Genomic DNA, 23,283 nt, shown 5'->3' with positions numbered 1-23,283 from the left:
CCGGCCGCCCCGCTTCTGGCCCTCATTCAGCCAGGAGGAGGCAGGAGAAGAGGGAGGGTAAGTTGCTTCCTCCCTGCCTCTCCCCACCCCTGCCTGCCTGGGGCCAGGGAGGGCCTTTGCGGGGCTTCCTTGCACTCCCACCGGCCTTGCAGGTCCACCGCCGGGCCCCTCATGGGGCTCGGCAGTGGAGCTGCAAGGCTGGCGGTGGCGGCCGGGACCGTTGGGGGCGGGGTGTGTGGCCTTATGACACACTTCTGGTGATGTCAGGGGGTGTGGCATATGCTAATGAGTTATGCTAATGAGTTCCCCTAGCTCTTTTTCTACGAAATGACCCCTGAACTACTGTATGGCCTGTGGGAGCAACGTAATGACCTCACCCTCCCATATGAACCTACCTGCTTACTCCGGTCATCTTCAGGGGCCCTGCTTTGGCTGCCCTTGCCATTTGGAGTTAGACGGGCAGTGATCTGAGAAAGGGCCTTCTCGGCCATGACACTTCCTCCCCAGGGTGATCCGTGTGTCTCCCTCTATTGGTGTCTTTTGCCAGCAGGTGAAGCCTTTTTTGTTTTGTCTGGCGTACCCCCCCCCCCCAATAACTGTTACTGGCCCTCCATTGGGGGTTGCTTGTTTCTGTGTTTTTAATTGAATTATTTTATAATTTTAATTGTATTTTTAATGGCTCAAATGTTTATCTTTGCGGTCTTGTGGACCCTGATCAGGTGGAAAGGCAACATAATTTTGTAAAAATAACCTACTTGTGAGGTGATAGAGCACTCCAGGAGATGTGGAATGATGGCTGCACTCTGTCTTCATACATATCATCATTAAACCTGCATGTGCATAATCCCAGTTAGTTGTCAGGCGTGTGTGTGTGTGTGCCATCTTCCCCCCCACCCTTACTCATGCTGAGCAATGCCAAAGGAATCCCAGTTAGAAACTAACTCCAGCTGTCCATGATGTACGAATGGAGGTGTATGGGTTACCTGGAATTAGTGTACTCCTCACCAACCATAGCAGCCCGGATAGCCCAGCTTTGCCCAGGCTTGTCAGGGCTTGGGTTGGCTACGATCAATAGTTGGACGGGAAACCACCAAGGAAGACTGGGGTTGCTGTGCAGAGGAAGGCGATGGCAAACTACCTTTGTTCCTCTCTTGCCTGGCATGCCTCATGGATGGGGTTGCCATGAGTTGGTTGCAACTCAACAGCACATTTTTCTTCTTCACCAGCAGTGTTTCCAGACCAGAAATTAACCCAGGTTTATGAAACGAGATTGGGGGACAGGTAGGGCTTTGCTAACTCTAGTTAAGGCTTGGCCGTGGGAGACTAATTCTGCTTTAACTCTGTACCTGTATTTGTATATTGTGGGTAACCAGAGTTAGTTTCTAACTCAGATTTTTTTCATCGTACTCCACATAAGGAGGGAGGAGCAAGGCGTGTTCAAACTCAAGCTCAGCAAAAACCCAGGTTTATGTACCTGTTGACTTTATGTTGGTTAGGTGTCATGTCTGAATGCAGCCTTTATGAAAGTTCATGTCTGAATGCAGCCTTTATGAAAGTTCTGGCTGTGTTTATGACCATGCACCTAGAGCTGATTCTGATGTGCAGAAAACTCATGTGGTCTATTCCCCCTGGGGTGTACCACTTCAGACTGTGAGGGAGGGGAAGGGTGGCATGACTGAATGCTATCACACACTCAAAACCAAGAAAGAACCAAGCAAGATTTGCTCACTTTCTGCATTATGGTACTTCATGCCTTAGACAATTCTTCATTTGCACTGTTCTCCAATTCTGCAATCCTAGTCCCACTAGGATTTATTTGCTATCCACCTGCATAGTTTTTTAACTTGTAATCCACCTTAAGTCCCAGTGAGAAAGGTGGGCTATAAATGAATTAAAATAAAATAGGGATTCAGCCTTAAAAGTTGTGAGGGTCATGGGACTACATGAAAACCCATTTCTCTGGTGTTCTGCCATCTTCTCACCTGCAGGAGGTTTTAATGCGGAGAAATCTTTCAAATGTGTTCTGTTGCTGACTGAAGTGCTCCAGTTTCAGGAGGACTGTTCTAGGTGCTTCTCAATTAAATAACCAGACCTTCTCCCCAAAAAGTAAAATAGGAATCCAGTGGCACCTACTAGTATTTCTTCCAGCATACGCTTTTGTGAGTCAGAGTTCACTTCATCGGATGTATTGGATCATAAATCCATCAAGATAATCTATATCCACAATAGAAAGGTGGGGAAAATACGATACAAAAAGAGACCCATTCAAAACAAGCTCCAATTGCAAGAGTAATCACTCCACCGAGAATGGGTGTGAGACACTTGTCCTTAGAAAAGACAAAATGTAGAACCTAAAGCAGGATGAAAGGAGATAAGCAGAAAGAGAGCCAGTGTGGTGTTGTGGTTATGAGCATCAGACTACTATCTGGGAGACCTGGGTTTGAATCCCCACTCGTGCCATGGAAGCTTGCTGGGAGACCTTGGGCCAGCCATTCTCTCTCAGCTTAACCTACCTCACAGGGTTGTCGTGAGGGAAAAATGGAGGAGAGGAGAATGATGTAAGCTGCCTTGGGGGTCCCCATTGGGGAGAAAGGTGGGGTATAAAGGAAGTAAATAAAGAAGTCTGGAAGCTGTTTTCCCCATACAAACCATTACCATTCAGTGTTTGCCTGCAGTTCCATGGTATAATTGCATGCAAGTTTATTTCACAGTCACAAACCACAGATTCCAAGATTGGGCAAGGTCCAGCCAAATCCATTCTTAAGTCGTATTATTTTCCAGTTTGGAAAGTAGCAATAATAATAATAACAATATAACAGCATTTTTTTTAGAAGGTCATCACTGAGTTTCTGAATTTTAATATGCATAATTTTTGGCTGGATCCTAAAGAAGTATTAATGGCTGGATCCTAAAGAAGTATTATTTATCTCAATCTCTACCCTGTCCAAAGATTTTGAGGCAAGTAAGAATATCACAGATGCATAAGGGGACATGTGCAAATAGATTGTATAAAAGCAGGGCTCTAGTCGGGGGGGAGCTCTCAGGTACGGAGCTCCGGAAGAGAACCTCTAGGGGGCGGGGCGGTCACGTGGTGAAGCCCCGCCCCCTTCTTTACCCCGCCCTCTGCTTCGATCCTCATTCCGTTTGGGAATGAGGATGAAGCAGGAGGGTAAGTAGCCGGGCCTTCTGACACACTTCCGGTGATGTCAGGGGGTGTGGCCTTCTGTCACTTCCGGTGATGTCAGGGGGTGTGGCATATGCAAATAAGTTATGCTAATGAGTTATGCTAATGAGCTCCGGCAGCCAACTGGATTTTGCCAGTTCACACAGTAAAATCCTGGTAGGAGGAATGTATATAAATTATACAGAAATGGAGAAACTGTACCAATAGGAGACTCTTCTTGTAGGGACTCTTTGTAGGCTCACCCTGTTCAGAGAAATACCTAAATGTCTTAAACTTTTTGTCCTTGTTGCAGCTTCATGCACTTGCTTCTGGAATTAAAGTGATCGCCACAGAGTACAGCTCAGCAGGTGTGGAGATATGTCGGAGGGCCTGTGGAGGACACGGGTACTCTCTCCTCAGTGGCCTGCCTTCCTTGTACACTAAATTGGTTGCATCTTGCACTTATGAAGGGGAAAACACTGTTCTCCTCCTGCAGACAGCCAGGTAATCTTGCTGAACTCGCTGGTTCCCGTTGGCTGAGCTGATGTTACGGCACAGAATGTTCACAAACTTTTCAATCGCTGAGGGAATCAAAGCTGTCAGAACACTTGGGCTGTGGTCACACACACATAATCCACTTTCAGTCCACTTTCCAACTGGATTTTGCCAGTTCACACAGTAAAATCCATTTGGAAAGTGGATTGAAAGTGGATTATTTAGTGTGTGTGACCGCAGCCCTGCTGTGTGGCTTCTATGAGGATCAGGAAAGTTGTCCTTTGACTGGGACTAAAATGTCACACAGGCTCCAAGGGCATGATTTGTAATGTTTGCAAAGGAAAATTGCATAATTTGTTTTTGTTTTTTTATGTCTGAGTGAGATGGAGATAAGAAGTAATGAAACAATATTGTGAGGCAATAAGTGTGCGGGGGCAGAATCTAGACTGTGTGTTTCTCCAGTATCACTGCAATCTTTCTGTCCTCAGCAGAATACAATATGTTATCTCCTTAATAAGGAGGATTGTAAATTTCCCATTCCTAAAAGACCAAAAAGTAGTTGCTATTGGCAGAGTAATTAACACAGCAAAGGTGCACAAACTGATTAAAGTGTAGATAAAGGTTTCCTTAGGAACTAATATATTTGATAGTAGAAAAGAGCAAGGGTCCTGTAGCACTTTAAAGACTAACAAAATTTGTGGCAGAGTATGAGCTCTCATAAGTCCCTGCTCATTTATTCAGATACACTTGATAGTAAAGAGGCAAGACAGAGATCGTATCCTAACTACATCTCTAGCTGAGATGGTCAGACTAAGTGTGGAAGCAGGCTGTTGCCCTAAGAGTAACAATCTGGAGACAGACAAGGAATTACACTCAAAAGGAAGGAAGGTGCTGACCTCACTATTCTATCTAATTGTCTTCTTGCTGCCCCATGCCCCCTTTGTACACCAGACATTGCCTATTCCAAAAATTCCCAGGGATTCTCCTGTAGAGCAGTGTTTATTAGCCTGTGGGTCAGGACCCAAAAGTGGGTTGCAAAGCCTCTGAAAGTGGGTCATAGGCCAGCCCTCCCTAATGGCGGCTCTCTTGCCCAGAGATGAATTCCCACTTCCTTGGGTTTCATAGTGGGGGCAGCTGTACCCTTTGTGTGGTGTTTGTTGGTTTCTTAAAATGTCTGGTTGGGCCCTATAGAAAATGGAATGCTGGAACAGAGGGCTGCCAATGTCATAGTCTGCCTAGGATATAAAAATAAAATTGGGCCAGCCCTGGAAGGGTCATGGTACAAAGTAAATTTGGACTTGTGGGTTACCATACCGAAAAGGTTGGGAACCACTGCTGTAGAGTTTGTATAATAAGGTCATAGCTTGCAGGTTCTTAAATGTCCATTCTCATCTTCCCTTACCAATTAATTACCTAGTTTTCAAGTTATCTATATTATGAGCTTCCAGAATCTGACTCTTACTTGCATGCCTGCTTTTTACAGCTGAAAAAATAAGTGGTTTTTTTAAAAGAGATGGGATACATTAAGAAGCGTGAAAAATGATGTGACTCTTTTATCTGCCATCAGGTTTCTCATAAAATGCTTTGGGATGGCGAAGGCTGGACAACCCCTTTCTTCATCAGTTGCTTACTTATCTTCCACGAGCTCTGGGAAATGCAGGGCCCAGGAGAAAAGAGATTTCCTAAATCCAGATATTTACACTGAAGCGTATAAGCAGAGAGCCTTCAGGTGGGTGTAAAGACAGCCCCATGTGTATTGGGATTTAGGGCCCAGCCTGTTCTAAAGGCACAGATGTGGGTGACACAATAGCTGAGCAAGAGTGAAGTGATAAGAAGTGGGGTGGCTCTGAACTGTGTTACTGCCTCTTCACCTAACCAACCTCACAGGGTTGTCATGAAACCGAGTTGCTGCCCAACCTCCTTGGAGGGACGGGTGAGGTAGTCCTGTAGTTAATAATAAAGTTGAGGCACGGTTGCTGTGTTTTCTTGCTTAAAAAGCTAGTTAAATTGAAAGACGCAAATTAAATTAATTAATTATCATATGGCATTGTGTGTAGAATCGCCAGGAGATCCTAAGGTTGTCTGGCAGCTGCAAGTTCTAGCTCTTAGCGTTATGCTAGTGGCGAGCTAGACTTGTTTTGGGGGGCTGAGAGAGCTCTGAAAGAACTGTGACTAACCCAAGGCTTCATGGGGTGGAGTGGGGAATCAAATCCGGTTCTCCAGATTAGAGTCCATTGCTCTTAACCACCACACCAACCTGGCCCAAAACAAGCAAAACCTGACGCGTATTAAAAATACCACCTGCATTATCACCAACTAATCCAAATAAAAGCGGGCTTCTGAAAGATGCTCAGCGTTACTCTTTAAGCACAGGAGAAGGGGACCTGTGCATCTGAGACCACCTGCTGAGAATGCTTCTATGAGCCATAGCTCCTTTTGACTTTGTACACAAGGGTGCTCTCATTCTGCCTTTGAGAGATCTGTCTCATTTTGATCCCCTCTAAGGCTCCCTTCCCTCACTTTTTCCTCATAATCTTGTGAGGTAGTTCAACTGAATGGGAAACGGAGTCTGCATTGCCCAGTCCAGCTTGAACAAGCACCTCAAACTGAGCCTGGAAGTCAGTGGAGAGCTTGTAAAATGGCACCCCGCTAGTGTAAGTTGCCATGGCGATCTGGCCCTGTCTGAAGGCATTCTGCTGATTTCTGAGAATCAGGGTGAGGCTGTTGTTGGGACATTATGTTTGAATGTGTGAAACCCATGCCCGGCTGTCAAGCTCAGCAGCTGGGTCACTGTGGGTCCCCCCCCCATTTCACCTGCCTCTAGGGCTGCCACCTCCAGGTGGTAGCTAGAGATCTCCTGGAATAACACTGATCTTTAGGCAACAGAGATCAGTCTGTCTGGAGAAAACAGTTGCTTTGGAAGGCGGAGTCTATGGCATTATACCCCATTGAAGTCTGTCTCCCTCCCAAAACCCCAGCCTCCCCAGGCGCCACCCCCAAAATCTCCAGGTATTTCCCAAGCCAGAGGTGGCAACCCTCCCTGCCTCCCAAGGCTGTGTTGAGCTTAAAACTCTATCTTAAACTGGTTGGAGGAAAATAGGACACAAAAATGAGCCAGTGTAATGTCACAGATGGTTCAGATCCACACTCTCTGGGTGCCTTGGGGTTATGTGCGGGGGGGGGGAGGGCTCTCTGTGGAAACTGATATACTCATGGCCTAGTGTTCACAGGCAGCAGAAGGAAGTTGCAGAGTTCAGAGATAGTAGGCTGAATTGAGCTACTTCAGACTGTAAGCAGGGGTGCATCCATTTTTTGAATTCTCAATGTATTTCTTTTTTAAAATCCCTACAAGTAGCACTTTGGGGAGAAAGTTTTAGCCTAGCCCTCTCTCTGACATGATGGGCTCTTTTGTAACTTGTGGCAAGTATTCTGTATTGGGGAACATTTACCAATGGTATAAGTCTGCAGTGGAGCCATCTAGAATTCTGCCACCTTATTCTACTGCACGTATAGACTGGGCCACTCTTTCTGCTGTGAAGAGCCTTTTAAAAAAAGGGAATGAATTACAAATACTTGCACGTATGTTTGAGAGTTGTTATGCACCATTTTATAGGCATCACACATTTTTTTCACATCTGCTCCCAGGATGGTAGAAAACGCAGCAATCAAGCTTCAGACGCTGATTCAGTCGGGAACAGCACAGTATGAAGCCTGGAACTTGTGCTCCGTACAACTGGCACGGGCTGCTGCAGTGAGTCATTATCTTCTTGCACCACCCTATTAGATTCTATGAGATTAAATGGTAATGAGCTCGCTTTAGTAGTTACAACCAATGCTGTCCTGATGTGAAGTTTCTCCCACACCAGCTCTTCCCTCCTGCCCTCTGCCATCCTGCTCAGGGTTGGACAGACAGGGTTGGAGCCAGTTTGGTGCAGTGGTTAAGAGCGGTGGACTCTAATCTGGAAAATCGGGTTTGATTCCCCACTCCTCCGCATGCAGCTAGCTGGGTGATCTTGTGTCAGTCACAACGTCTCTTGGAGCTGTTCTCTCAAAGGCAGTTCTCAGGAGAGCTCTCTCAGCCCCACCTACCTCACAAGGTGTCTGTTGTGGGGAGAGGAAGGGGAAGGAGACTGTAAGCCGCTCTGAGACTCCGAGTGAAGGGCGGGGTATAAATCCAGTCTCCTCCTCTTCTTCTTCATGCCTCAGAATGGGAAGGAGAGAGGGTTCCATCACCCAGCTCCTCTTCCTTCCCAGGACTGGGTCTCTCTTGCTCTGAGGGCTCAGCCCTTTCTTTCCTCACCAGCCTGGTCTGGGAGCTCCCCTTTTATAAGATCCCTGGCCCTGGCCCCATATGACTCTGGCTCCACCTCCTCAGAGGTAACTAATGGGGGACGGCCAGACCCCACCCTCTCCAGGATATATTCGCCTGGTTCCTCCCATGCATGCCTGGTGGCTTGGGATGAGACCTCCCAATATCTCCTCCTCTGGCCGCCCATCCTCAGCTCCAACAAGGGCCTTTTGCTGCCAGGCTGGCTTAGTCGCCTTGCCTGCTTCCCTGATGATACAGCTGCCAACTTCCTTTTTTCTGTGGGCTCCTGCAAGGTGATGTTGAGATCTGTTAATCACCCCAAGGGTCCACTCACACATGCAAGGCATCGCTTGTGCTTACATTCTGCAAGTAGCAAACCTGAATACGTGAACTTTCCATGTGGAGAGGCGGTAGGCCAAGCAGGCTGGCACCTCTTGCCGCAGGCGTGGAGCCTAAGGCAATAAAGCTCATTCAGCAGTAGCCAGCAGTTCTCTTGCATTCGAGTTTATGAGCTGTATCAGAGTGGCGCAGCAAGCAGAAGAAGCAATCTATCTGACAGTGAGAACTGGGAAGCCCAGCAGCAATACCCTTCAGAATATACAAGTTGCCTCAGTTGTTTACAGTCATTCTTCACAGAGAGGACTCAGAGATAAGACAACACAGAGATAAGGAACTTTACTTTCTTGAACACACAAGCATACATAAACGTGAGGTGTGGGAGGGGGTGTGGCTCAGTGGTAGGACATCTATTTTCTGCAGAATTGGGAACTAGAAATGACTACTTACAACTCCCTGCGGTGGCGCAGGAAGTAAAAACACCTGCCTTAACATCTAGCGAACAGCCTGTAAGGCTGTTCGAGACCCACCGCGGCCGGAGTGAGCTTCCGGCCTTCGTCCCAGCTCCCGCCAACCCAGCGGCTCGAAAGCAAGTAACACCAACAATGCGAGTAGACAAATGGGTACCTACCCTTAGATGGGTAGGGGGCACCCACCTTTGAGGAGGACGTGTGGTGGTGTCTCGGACGGCATGGATGGCGGCGCGATATCGGCGGCGGCGGCGAGAGCTGGCAGAGGTGGAGCGATCCCTGGTGGCCGAGTGGAGAAAACATCAGGCGGCAGCAACGGCGGAGGCGGGAGACGCACGGTGACATGACGCAGGCACGGCGGTGCCTGATGGACGGAGCTGGGGCCGGAAGCGCACACAAGCGGTGCGCCTGCGCAGTCCTGACGGCAGTTGCCGTGGGAACATCGGAGGCCTTAAGGGACGCCGTGCAGAGCCAGCAACCAAGAAGATCAAGAGGACGCCGTGTCGACCCAGCCGCCGGTGGGAGAGTTCGAGCTAGACGCCGATGGGAGAGACCGAGCTAGACGCCGAAGCCGAGCAAGCAGACAGAGAGACCATCAAGAATCCCACCACCAGGGTGCTGGTCGGCAGTCCCACCCAAACATTAGATGTGGCCCAAGTTAGGAGTACAAGTTCTTAGAACGCAAAAATATGTGAACTGCCCAGAGACCCCCCTGGGGGTTAGGGCGGTATATCAAGCCTAAGATATAAATAAATAAATAAACTTTGCCAGTAAAAAGGTCACTGATCGCTCTGATCTGGATATCCCAGGCAAGCCCGATCTCATCAGATCTCGGAAGCTAAGCAGGGCCGACCCTGGCAAGTACTTGGATGGGAGACCTCCAGGGAATACCAGGGCTGGGACACAGAGGCAGACAATAGCAAGCCACCTCTCTGAAACGTCCCAGCCCCGCTAGGGGTCGCCAGAAGTCGACCGTGACTTCCAGGCATACACACACAAATATTCTCTCTCACACACGCAAAAACATTTGAAATGCCAGCCACCTACTGCTGCCAGCCTTTAGGTGGGGTCTGGAGATTTGTTCCCCTGGAGGAAATTATGGCTTCAGTGGGAAGATTCCGTGGTTTACAATAGAGTCTGGGAGAAACAAAAGTCCTAGAGTGACATCATCTTGCCACTGAGCTCCCTCCTCCCCAAGCTCCACCTGCCCCAGGCACAAGCCCCAAATCTCCAGGAATTTCCCAAGCTAGAGTTGGCAACCCTGCCCTCCACTGATGCCGGCCTCATTCATTCCTACAGATCTTCTAACAGATTCCAGTGTGGAGGCCTTCAAGGTTGTCTAATGTAAGAACATAAGAGACGCCAATGTTGGATCAGGCCAAAGGCCCATCCAGTCCAACACTCTGTATCACACAGTGGCCAGAAATACCAGTGCCATCAGGAGGTCCACCAGTGGGGCCAGGACATTAGAAGCCCTCCCACTGTTGACACCCCCCCCCCAAGCACCAAGAAGACAGAGCATCACTTGCCCCAGAGTCCCTAGCTATACCTTGTGGCTAATAGCCACTGATGGACCTCTGCTCCATATGCTTATCTAATTCCCTTTTGAAGCCGTCCATGCTTGTAGCCACCACTACTTCCTGTGGCAGTGAATTCCAAGTGTTAATCACTCTTTGGGTGAAGAAGTACTTCCTTTTATCCGTTCTAACCCGACCGCTCAGCAATTTCATGGAGTGCCCACGAGTTCTTGTATTGTGAGAAAGGGAGAAAAGTACCTCTTTCTCTACCTGCTCTTTCCCATGCATAATCTTATAAACCTCAATCATGTTACCCCTCAGTCGTCGTTTCTCCAAGCTAAAGAGCCCTAAGGGCCTTAACCTTTCCTCATAGGGAAAGTGTTCCAACCCTTTTATCATTCGAGTTGCCCTTTTCTGCACTTTTTCCAAAGCTATAATATCCTTTTTAAGGTGTGGTGACCAGAACTGCACACAGTATTCCAAATGAGGTCTCACCATTGATTTATTTAGGGGCATTATGATATTGGCTGATCTGTTTTCAATACCCTTCCTAATAATCCCCAGCATAGCATTGGCCTTCTTTATTGCAGTCACACACTGTCTCGACATTTTCAGTGAGTTATCTACTACAACTCCAAGATCTCTCTCTTGATCAGTCTCTGCCAGTTCAGACCCCATCAACGTGTATTTATATTTAGGATTTTTGGCTCCAATGTGCATCACCTTGCACTTGGCCACATTGAACCCCATTTGCCATGTTAACGCCCACTTGTCCATCCTTGACCTTTGGAGTGCCTCACAATCCTCATTGGTTTTCACCACCCTCAACAACTTCATATCATCCGCAAATTTAGCCACTTCACTGTTTACTCCCAACTCCAAATCATTAATGAACAAGTTAAAAAGCATTGGACCGAGTACTGATCCCTGCGGTACCCCACTGCTTACCACCCTCCACTGAGAAAATTGCCCATTTATACTCACTCTCTGTTAATTAGCCAGTTTTTGATCCATAAAAGGACTAGCCAGTTTTTATTTATTTATTTATTTATTATTTCCACTTACTATACCGCCCATACCCCTAGGGGTCTCTGGGCGGTTTACAGGATACATAAAAGGACTTCCTCATCAAAGGCTCCTAAGTAAGCTCAAAAATCATGGGATAAAAGGACTTTTATCCCATGATTTTTGAGCTTACTTAGGAGCCTTTGATGAGGAACTTTATCAAAAGCATTCTGGAAGTCAAGATAAACAATATCTATTGGATCCCCCTTGTCCACATATTTGTTCACCCCCTCAAAGAACATTAACAGGTTAGTGAGACAAGATCTTCCCTTACAGAACCCATGCTGAATGTAAGGCTGCTAAGAATTGCAGCAGGGGAGAATTCTTTTTTTTTTTAATGCTGTTGATTTACTTAAAACATTTCTGTTTATTTCCATTTATTTAAAACCTTTCCACGCACTTTAGGGGCCCCCAAGGCAGCAGACATTAAAACATTTCAGGTGTTAAGAAGCATTTGAAATAGAAATATATATAAAATATTTAAAACATAATCTAAACACATAAAATACATTAAAAATTAAGCAGACACAGAAGCAGGGAGGACAGCTAATAAGAGTTAGCAAGGGAATGCCAAACAGAACAGAGAAGTCTTCATGGAAGACAACGCTAGAGGGGAGAAAGACTAATCTCCCTGGGGAGGGAGTTCCAAAGCTCCTGCGTCCTGACAAAGAAGGCCTATTCTTCAGTTGCCACCCATCAGGCCTCAGATGGCACCAGCACCCGAAGAAGGCCCTGTGAAGATGCATGGAATGGTTCATATGGGACACGACGGTCCTTAAGGTATGATGGCTGCAAGCCATGTAGAGCTTGCAGCACCTTGAATTGAGCCCAGAAGCAAATCGGGAATCAATGTAAATGGAAAAGAACGGAGTGGTATGGCCCCTATGACTCACTCCAGTCAACATCCTTGAATACAAGAAGAAGAGATTGGATTTATACCCCAACCTTCACTACCCAAAGGAATCTCAGAGCGGCTTACAAACGCCTTTCCCTTCCCCTCCCCACAACAGACACCCTGTGAGGTAGGCGGGGCTGAGAGAGCTCTTTCAAGGACAGCTCTGACAGAACTATGGCTTGCCCAAGGTCATCCAGCAGCTGCAAGTGGAGGAATGGGGAATCAAACCCGGTTCTCCCAGATTAGAGTCCGCACACTTAACCACTACATTAAACTGGCTCTTGGCCCAGAAGCAAATAGGGATCCAATGTCGATAGAACAGGACCAGAGTGATATGGCCCCCATGACTCACTTCGGTCAACAACCTGGCCGTAGCGTTCTGCACTGGTTGAAGTGTCCAAACACCTTTCAAGGGCAGCCCCACATAGAATGCCTTGCGATAATCTAATCTAGAGATTCTACTGCTAGAGGCAGTTCTGTTGCTCACGACTGGAAGGCTTGCTGCCCTAAAGCCTGCCAGTACAAAATCTTTGACAAGAAAAGTAAAACAAGTTGAATTCTAAAGTAACAGAAGCTCACTCCTCTATATGCAAATGTGAAAAAGTAGGTTGCCGATTTTAAAAAATATGCCTCGATATACTTAAAAGTATGCACCCACTTGCATTTGAAAATTGGGTTGCTTTAAACTCCTTTCTGTTTCCCTGGGTTTGAGATGCTGCTTCCTGAACTGTACTGTGAACACAAAGCAAAGGAAAATGGGTCATATTGTAGCTATCTGGCTTTCCTGTTGAAAAGGCCATTTTGTGCAAGAGCAGCTGGGAAATCTAGTATTAATGTTTTCTTTAGATCTAAGCAATGTCTTGCAGTCCTCTTGTTCTGTTCAGTAAATGCTTATCTTAGTGAGCAGGTCTGGTCCCCCCAGGCAGGGGATGGAGGCATCCCTAAGCAGAACCCATTCTGTTAACAAAGGGCATTTCAATCAACACCTTGCTTCGTTTCGACTCTTTGCAAAAAAAAAAAAAATGGAGCTTACTTGGAAGGAGTTAGGGTGATGATGGCCGTTGGGCCAATGTTATGTACGGGGCCCGACATTAACGGACCCAGCTTGAGTACACAGAACAATAGACTGCTAGGATCCTGGGAGGCACCTATCGACCAGGAGTACCTTTGTGTGTGTGTGTGTGTGTGTGTGGTGTGTGTGTGGGGGGTGGAGTGTTGGTCACGGATTTAGGCAGGGCTTCAATCCTGCTTGAGTTGTCTTTAGTTCGACCTGAAATCACAATTAAGCATGAGCTGATCACAATTGCATGTTGAACCCAGTATATTTCAGCCAAGGAGAAAACTGTCATGCAAGACTCAGAGCTGGAGATTGGCTTAGCAAGGGTGGTTGTGGCTTGGAGGAGAAGAAAGGAACTGGATCTGTAAACGTTTGCCTCTGTATTCAGGCTTTGTCTACCCAAGGAAAAGGGTGCTTTTCGAGAGCCAGTTTGGTGTAGTGGTTACGTGTGCGGACTCTAATCTGGGAGAACCGTGTTTGATTCCCCACTCCTCCACTTGCACCTGGCTGGATTGTTGGCATATACAGAGTGATGCTATTCAAGATGACAGCAGTCACTGAGATCTGTGTGACCTAAATTGACAGTTCTGAGGTCACATGACAGCCAATTGCATCAGCTTTCAAGGAGTCACTATGACTCGGCATTTGTAATGTACTGTACTGTGATTGGTTGTATACCTGTATTGTGTCCAGTTGAGTTCAGTACGACTGCCTATGTGGTTACTATTGCCCGGCGAAGCAGTTCGTCGGTCTAACAGCCGAATGCTGAGCTCTTGTGGACTGTCTAAATACTTGTATAATAAACTGTAAATACTCTGCACCAAGGCAGACGTGCTCGGCTTATTACGACTTCAAACACCGTCATGGATGACCTTGGGCAAGCCGTAGTTCTGAGAAGAGCTGTTCTTGAAAAAGAGCAGTTTCTGTCAAGAGCTCTCTTAGCCCCACCCACCTCACAGGGTGCCTGTTGTGGGGAGGGGAAGGGAAGGGTATAAATCCAATCTCTTCTTCTTCTTCTTTTTAGACCCAGCCTCCCAGGTGTATGGGATCAGGGGCTTCCTCTGAATTGCACCCCAGTTCTCTGCAGATCTGGTGTTCAAGACAGAGGCAATTTCTGACTCGAGATCACAGCACAGTGGGATAACTATGCTACAGAGCAATCCTAGACAAAATGGCACTCTTCATAGTCTGTTGAAGGCAGCGGCCTTAAGAAGGGTGTAATTCTGTTTAGGATTGCACTGGATGTCCATTGCAGCAAAAACAAATCCATTGTCTTGGAGCACCTTAAGGACAAGTTTTATTCCAGCACAAACTTTTGTGGACTACAGTCCATTTTTTTAAATATATCTCTACTTCCAGATATTCTATGTGTAAGAGTGAGATGGGGGGAAATGATCAGAGTCAAGAAGCTATGAAATGTAAGCAAAATTCTCTTCAGCGGTTTTGTGTTAAAGTTTACTTTTAAAGTGTTTTTGTCAGGTCAGAAATGGCGTGCCTTAGTAGACTGAACTGTTCTCCCCCTGGTTTTTGAATAGTGTGATTTGTTTTTACAAAGAAGAAGAGAAGAAGAAGAAGAGATTGGATTTATACCCCGCCCTTCACTTCCCAGAGGTGTCTCAGAGCGGTTTACAAACTCCTTTCCCTTCCCCTCCCCACAACAGACACCCTGTGAGGTAGGTGGGGCTGAGAGAGCTCTGACAGAAACTGCTCTTTTTCAAGGACAGCTGTGCCAGAGCTTGTGACTGACCCAAGATCACATCAGCAGGTGCAAGTGGAGGAGTGGGGGACTCAAACCCGGTTCTCCCAGATTAGAGTCCGCGCACTTAACCACTACACCAAACTGGCACCAAAATGTTAGCTTTGTGTCACAAGAATGCAAGAGCAGCCCTCCTGGATCAGTAGTCCATCTAGACCAGCATCTTGTTTCATTCAGCAGCCAACCAGTTGCCCTGGAGGGCCAACAGACAGGATAGAGGCCAAGGCCTTCCACTGACATTGCCTCCTATCACTGGTATTCAGAGGTCTGCCGCTGTATATAGAGGTTCCTTTGCTCCCCATGGCTAGTAGCCACTGATGGACCTCTGCTCCATGAATCTGTCTAATCCCCTTTTAATGACATCCATTCTTGTGGCCATCACAGTGTTCCACTGGCAGTGAATTCCACAACTGAAATACTATTTCCTTTTGTTCATCAACTTTGTTGGGTGCTCTCAAATTCTTTAATTATGGGATATAGAGACAAAGGTACTCTTTACCCACTTTCTCTACACCATGCATAATTTTATAAAACTGTTATCCCCCCCCCATTTTTTAGACGAAAAAGTCCAAAACTCTTCAGCCTTTCCTCCTAATCATATTCATCGCCGTTTTCTGTACTTTTTCCAGTTTGTGCAATATCCTTTTTGAGATATAGTGATCAGAACTGTCCACAGTGTTATGAGTCTGGCTGAACCACAGATCTATCAGTCCCTTTCCTAATAATTCCTAGCATAGTGTTTTCCTTTTTCACCACTGCCACACGCTTACCATCAACATTTTCATCAAGCTTTCCACTACAGCCCCAAGATCTCTTTCAGTCTCGATTTCAGACAGCTCAGACCCCGTCAGCATGTTTGTTGTATGTGGAGAGCAAAAGGACATTGTTGACACATTATGACATATATTACATTTAAGGCTAAGCCTGTGAATGAGTCCTGGATGGTATCACTAGGATCATTATGTTAGCCAAACTGCTTTATGTACAGCAGATGGCAACTAAATTTAACGTGAGTTCTTGCCAAAGTTTACGGAGGTCCGAATCCACCCCAAATAGGTCCCAGTGAAAGAGACGAGACTGGTATTTTCCAAAATAAATTGTCTTTTTACTGAACAATATCAAAATCACATACACACAAAACAGAATCACACTCACAAGCAATCAAGTTCCTTTAGAGTTACAGAAATAGCAAAAATAGTTTCTCTTTTACTTAGGAGGTAAGTTGGCATACGTTCATACTTATCTTTCCTGAAGCCTTGTCTGATGCGATGAAAAATCGAGGGGTAAGAAAATAAGACCTAGGGATGCTGCTAATTCACACCTGCTAGAACCAGCCAACAAGGCGTGAACCTCTTTGGCTGCGCACACCAAAAAGATCAGAAATAGACAATAGGGTTGTTTGATAGAAAGCTGGGCTTTAGGGGATGAAAGAAGACAGGGGGTGTTGCAGGGGGTTGCGGCTAGCAAAGACCTAACACATGGTCCTTGCTTTTTATAGTTGAATCTCCGGGTGGGTGGCAACCTAAACCCACCTACCTACAAGTCTATCCCATAACCTCACTCATTGGTGCATGTAGAAAGGGGCATGTACCTTAGGGGTGTGGACAGTATTTGAAACTCTAAACTCTATCTCATGGAAAGTCATCTGGTCAGGTGTGAAGTTCTGGCATCCTGTATCTCCCTTGATGTGCAGATAGATCTTGGCTTTCCCAGGCAAACAAGGCACCATCCAACAGGAAATGGCAATTCAGATGCAGATCAGATCCATATACTGCGTGACATCGAGTCTTTCAGCAATGGTGGAGTTACCTCTCCTTAGTTGTTGTTTCTGCTAACAGTGGCTAAAACGTGCTTCTCTTTCCCATAAGGCTCTTGAGCTGAATGTGTGCAAACCTCATTAACATAAAATGCAGGCAAGTGTCCTCTATGTGAAATCTCTCACAGTAGGTAATACAAGCAGCTTTCTCTATGCCTATGGGTATACATGTGTGTGCACAGTTCATATAGTGTGTGTGTCAGCAGATATACATCCATAAACAGCAAAATCAGTCTCTTTCTCAACAATTAAATCCTGTGATAGCATTTCCTGGATGTATACAGGGACAAAGTTGGCATCTTGGTTTGTTACAAGAGTTTGGTTCCTGGGCTTGTATCCCTTGTGGATTGTCCACTTTTGTTGATAAGAGGGGGAGGTGTCATCAGCCACCTCATCACATTAGCAATCTGGATGTGGTAAAGAATGCTAGAAGACTTGGTGTATGTGTGAAGTAGGGATCCTGTGTGGTGTTTGAGGTTGTAGGTACACCCCCCCCCCCAGCCTCTGCAAGGAATGGTGTTTATTCCATATTTATTAACATAGGGTGAAATGGTGCTTTCTTTTGTAGGAGAGTCTACGAAGTCATATGTTGGCAGGTTTATGCTGGTCTTGCTTAGTAACTGGCATCAACGTTTTCTGTTGAAACTGTTCTGGAAATGCAGAGACAATATCTATATATCTGATAGTCAGCCTGACCCATTTGCGATACTTTAATCCATCGATCGTGGCCAGATGGAAAGAAGGATCATTCCATAAACCTGGGGGAAATCCTCCCAAGTTTGCAGAAAAATCTTTAAAAATTACCCCAAATGGAGGGGGGAATTAACCCTCCCAAAGGAACCTCTCTGGTGCAATGAATTAATTCCTTACAGGGCTTTGAATGACAGAAAACTAGTTTTGCTTGGAAAATCACTTTTTTAAAAAAATCAGCCCTGGTTTTAATTTTATGTTTTTAAAACCTTAAATACTTGTTTTTAATCTTTATTTTGCTTCCATTTTATCAAACAGGCATGATTTATAACTTTTGTTGTTAACAGAGGGGGGTTATTCGGCACAGAAAGCTACACATATCTGCTTGTTACTTTTTCAGGCTCACAGCCATTACATCATAGTGCAAAACTTTGTCAAAGCACTAGAGAAATTTGAAAAAGAGTTTCACATCCAGAGGATCCTGAAGCATCTCTGTGACCTCTTTGCATTACATGGGATCTTCTCCAATATGGGTGACTTCCTGCAAGACGGTCACCTATCTGGGAAGCAAAGCGACATGGTGACTGAATCTTACCTGGATCTCTTGGCTGTCATTCGGTGAGCTAATCCTCTTTTCGTGCCCTCCTGCCAAATTTCCCCCTATGTTCTTGTCATATGGACATAGAGCTATCTATGACTCACTAGCAAAATACTTTTGGTTAGGTTAGTTGAGGAAGGAGAGCCAGTTTGGTGTAGTGGTTAAGTGCGTGGACTCTAATCTGGGAGAACCGGGTTTGATTCCCCACTCCTCCACTTGCACCTGCTGATGTGACCTTGGGTCAGTCACAAGCTCTGGCACAGCTGTCCTTGAAAAAGAGCAGTTTGTGTCAGAGCTCTCTCAGCCCCACCCACCTTATAGGGTGTCTGTTGTGGGGAGGGGAAGGGAAAGGAGTTTGTAAGCCGCTCTGAGACTCCAAGTGAAGGGCGGGGTATAAATCCAATCTCCTCCTCCTCCTCCTTCTGTTGAAGGAATACCTGTATGAAGCACAAAGTATCAATCAAAAAGAGCCATTTGGGGCCATCAGTGGAGTTTCTTTCTGTGAAGATGGGACCAGCAGTGCCTGAGTCAAATTTTGTCCCACCATCACAGTGCCTTCTCCACCGGCCAGTTTCTCACCATGGTCTTTTCCACCCATGCTGTCTGAAAAGCTCTTAATTAGGGATGCCAGAGATAGAACCTGGAATCTTCTGCATACAAATTCTACTGTTGTGTTATGACCCTTCCCCTTTGAATTAGGACGGTTCCACAGTCAAAGTGCTGTTGGTTCATCCCAGCAGACTTGTAGCTTTCAAGCATGGTCCTTCCTCAGACAAGATCCAGATGGTGTGCTGCAGGAACAGGGGAGGGTCTGTAGCCCAGCAGCAGAGCTCATGCTGGTTATGCAGAAGGTCCTAGGTTCAATCCCTGACATTCCCATTTGAAGGATCTCAGGCAGCGTAGAGAGAATGGCCTCATTTGGGAGTTTGGAATACAGTACTAGGTGGGGTGAGAGTATAAGGCAGTCTCCTCCGTTTGTGCAGCCTTGAGATGAGAAGCCTGGTATTTTAACCTTGGGGTCGGTTCAATGACGTCTTTTGCAATTTATCAAGATCTTGGTTGGAGTTGTTTGTATTCTTGTTTTAATAAAACAGGCATTCAGATAGCTGTATTTGTAGAAGGGCTGCTTCATCTGGGTTCATATTTTGGAAGGCATGAAAGCCACGGCCTCTCTCCAACTCAGTGAGGGATGTAGATCCGTCAATGCCATTGGAGGGACTTTAATTTTAAAAGAGCTGCGTAGGCTTTTAAAATAACATAGAAGTGTTCATCTAAAAGCATTATCGAATCCATTTCAACTGGGGGAGGATGTGTATGCGGTTGTGCCAGCATCATCAAACACAATGTGGCATTAACTGATAGAAATCATTATTATTTGCATGTCATTAAAACCAGAGTTTTATGGCTTTTATTGAAAAGGGACGCATAACTTCTACAATGCCACTTTTTTTGCAAGAGGTCAGAAGTCAGTCCAGGTCTTATCTCTAGCTTAATAAAAATCAGAAAATGCTGTTGGTCTTATTGTAACAAAAGTTTCCTTCCTTATTTTCTTCTGTCTTATCACACAACCCCCTGACACACACACACACCCATTGGCAATGCTTCTTTCTCCCACCTCTCCCTTGTGCTTAGTCCTTGGGCTGGATCCAGCCAGTTTTTTCCTTCAGTCTCTCCCAGTTCTACTCCATAGTGTAGCCCTTGTTCAATGTGACTTTTGTACAGGCAGGTCCATTCTCTCCTAACACCGCTTTTGGGTGGAGGGGCAAATGGGACCCCCCCTCCCCCCCAAAGTTGGTTATATCCAATCCCTTGCCTGCAACATTCATGGCTGGAGATATTCTGCAGTTTACGACCATGTCACATGAACCCAGAATTGAAGAGTGGGACCAGATTCTGAGAATCTTGAGAATATGTGCTTTGTCTTTCTTTAAAACACATTCCTAGTTCTTAGAAGTGGCTGGGGAAATCTCACAAGGAGGTTACTGAGCAGGATTTCACATACTTGTGCAGGGTGACTCTCCAGTGTCCGAGAGAATAAAGTGTTTCCTTTGCTCCTGCAGGCAGGATGCTGTTCCATTAGTAGATGCTTTCGACTTCTCTGATGCAAATTTAAATTCGGCCATTGGATGTTATGACGGTCATGCCTATGAGCGGCTTTTTGAGTGGGCTAAGAAGTCTCCAACCAACAACCAGGTGAGAAAAGCATTGCTGACATCTGTGGGTTACTGGATGCTCTCGAGGAAGGAACCACTCAGCAGTGTTTCCATTTTAACTGGGAATTAATCGCCAACCCTGCACTAAAGCAGATCTGGGTATTCTTTGAGTGACTAGCAGAACAAATTGTGCAAAATATTGTTACATTACTTCAGCAAATCATTTCCTTTACCTGAGGCAGAATTTTGAGTTGCTGTTTTAGTTTGGGCTACACTCAGACTTCATCATAAACTGTACTTCAGGGGTCCCCCAATGTGTTTTATGCCTGAAGAGGGATGTGATCACATTTATGGGTGGAGCTGTTGCCTCCACAGTTCCTCCTAAAGGCCCTACGATTTATCTTCTCTGAGCATTAGGTTCTCTGGAAGCAAGGAGCCAGGTGTTGCTTGTAAACATACAAGGAAGACAAACCCTGGTTCCCCCCCCCCCCCCCCCCGTCACCAACAATCTGGATGGAAAACTCCCTGCCCCTTTAAGAGAAGCTTAATAGAATGCTTACCTTCACCCCCAGATTTTTTCTTCTTCCCAGTTGTTAGCATCCCCAGTCTGGCCTAGGACGGGAGCAGCAGCCCTACCAACATCATGTTCAACATTGACTAAGGTGTGGTTTGGATGGAAAAATCCTGATCCAGCAAGCTGGGTCTGCAACTGTGCTTTTAGCTCTCCCTTCCCCAATAATAGATCATGATTTCCAGTTGTGCAGTGTAAATGGCCTTCTCTGGAGTAACACAGCCCTCTTTCTCTTCCTATCTAATGTAATTAGTACTGAAAGAGTTGATAATGTACATCCTGAGTCGGGCAACATGCGTGGGGGACAGAAACACCGTGTGCATTGCCTCAGTTGCTGGATGCAATATAATTTTCCTCCTCCCAGAGCCCTTTGCTAGGAGGAATGGGCTCACAGAAGCAGGATTCCATTGGAACATCTCGCTCCAGCTGCATCAGGGCAAATGACAATTGTCTTTGACATGGTCAGTTTGACACTGACCAGAACCCGATGAGGAAATACAGGCTTAGAAGCTCTTACAGACAAACGGAAAACCAAACTAGCTTCTGTTCTGAGTTCAGAGACCTCTGGGCTTGATGTCATCTTGCTTGTTGTCTTCCAACAGGGCAACCAGACCTTCGAGAAGTACTTGAAGCCGCTTTTCCAGAACGCCCTGTCAAAGTTATAGAAGATGGGAATATAGCCGAGGGGAGCTCCGCTTGCTGTTGCCCTCCAAATAACACCAACACTTACCAGTACTGCTACAAAGATGACCTTAGCAGCTGCTGTCTTCTGCTTGCGTGTCAGAATGACGTGACAGGCAGGAGCTGAATGGCAGTCAATCAGCTTACCCAAGAGATAGAAAGGACAGTCTTCTTTATGTTTATCAAGTAGACCAAATTTTATCTCCGCCTTCACTGAAGAAATTGGTAGTAGTACATAGGCGGCAGCTTGCAGTTGTTGCTCAAGAGTCCCTTAGACTGGTCTTTTTAGGACTGAGGAAATGGTTTTATATAAATACACGTGAAGCTGCCTTATACTGAGTCAGACCACTGATCTGTGAAGATCAGAACTTGGACTGCCAGCTGCTCTCCAGTATCTCAAATTGCACCAGTTTAAGGATTTCTTACACTTACATAATAAAACATTTTGTATTGGGCCATATAAATCTATCACCTACCCAAGTGCCTAAAAAAGTACGATTCTTAAAAAGCAGCAAAAGGTGGCCTTTTAAAAAAAGTCAAACCTTTGCAAATTGTACATTGCAGCCTAGACTAGGTTAGCTGAAATCAACCGGTTCGCGCAGCTACATTCTGAAAAATCACTCAGGGTGTTCTAATAGAATTGCTGCTGATCGTGAAATCTGCACACGCAGACCAACAGACACAGCAAAGAACTGAAAGTAACCTCATGATCATCTAAGCCGACCTCTGCCATTCTGCACATTAATGGCCATGTAGGTTAATCTGGCTTTGTAACGGTTTAGCAAATAAACTGTTATCCAGCTGGCTCAGGAAGGGGGAGAGAAATACAGTTCAGTGGTACAGTGCAGTATGAGAAGCCCCAGGTCTAATTCCCAGCATCCCTCTCTCAGGCTAACTGCAGAAGGTATCCTGAGCAATGCAGAGGAAGAGTGGGCTAAATAAAACTCTCAGATGAACAAACCTGAAAAGTCCTTGCTTTAAATCTCAAAGGGCTGCTTCTAACAAAGGCGGAGAGGGCAGCTGGCTGAGACAGACTTCGCTGTAGCTTGGCCAAGACAACCAAGTAACTTTCATAGGTGAGGTGAATCAAACTGTTCACACTCTTAGCTGCTCCAGTTCACAGCTATGAGCTTTAAGGAATAAAATCTAGCCATGTACAAGCAAAGCTGCTGATATTGCATGATTTCTCTTTGCCTAGATTTTAATAGGTGGCTGGTTTAAATACTCAAGGCACAATGTATTACTTAGGAAAATATTTTTAAAGCAGGCTGCTATTCATATATTGTAACAATTGCTAATAAAGATATTCTGCGCAACATGTGTGTTACATTGCTGAAACACAATGTTACATGGGGAGGGCTGTTCCTGTAAGGACAGAAGGCTTTTGGATTTGGGGGGTAGGGAGAGAACAGCCCGAAGGGAGGTTTTAGTGGCGAGGTCCTAAAAACCTCCTGGCTATTGAGCACAGTTTTTAAAGACTGAAGGGGATTAGGCAGAAACATAAACATCCTGTTCGAAAATATTTGGTCTTGAGTTAAATGTTGAAGAATGCTGGGTTTTGTAGCATTCCATGGTCGTGGATTCTGTTGTTTGGGAATCACTCTCGTCTCAAAAGCAAGACCCACTGGAAAAGCTGAAGGCAGCAGGAAAAGAGGAAGACCCAACAGGAGATGGAGGGACTCAATCAAGGAAGCCACAGGCCTCAGTTTGC

At 45.9% G+C, this 23,283-nt stretch overlaps 1 protein-coding gene across 1 annotated transcript in view; it reads left to right on the top strand.

Moving 5' to 3' along the window:
• Positions 1–22,881, top strand: part of ACOX2 (acyl-CoA oxidase 2, branched chain) — a 58,932-nt gene extending 36,051 nt beyond the window's left edge. Inside the window, 6 exon segments of the mRNA XM_015422120.1 lie at positions 3,477–3,667; positions 5,226–5,387; positions 7,304–7,409; positions 17,970–18,187; positions 20,228–20,360; positions 21,494–22,881. Of these exon segments, the coding sequence (XP_015277606.1) occupies positions 3,477–3,667; positions 5,226–5,387; positions 7,304–7,409; positions 17,970–18,187; positions 20,228–20,360; positions 21,494–21,556 (873 nt within the window). The 3' untranslated portion in view covers positions 21,557–22,881.
• Positions 22,882–23,283: the final 402 nt, after the last annotated feature.

The sequence above is a fragment of the Gekko japonicus genome, unplaced genomic scaffold (genome assembly GCF_001447785.1).
Source record: "Gekko japonicus isolate JY-2015 unplaced genomic scaffold, Gekko_japonicus_V1.1 scaffold292, whole genome shotgun sequence".
NCBI lineage: Eukaryota > Metazoa > Chordata > Lepidosauria > Squamata > Gekkonidae > Gekko > Gekko japonicus.
This window is presented reverse-complemented; position numbering and strand designations above follow the sequence as displayed.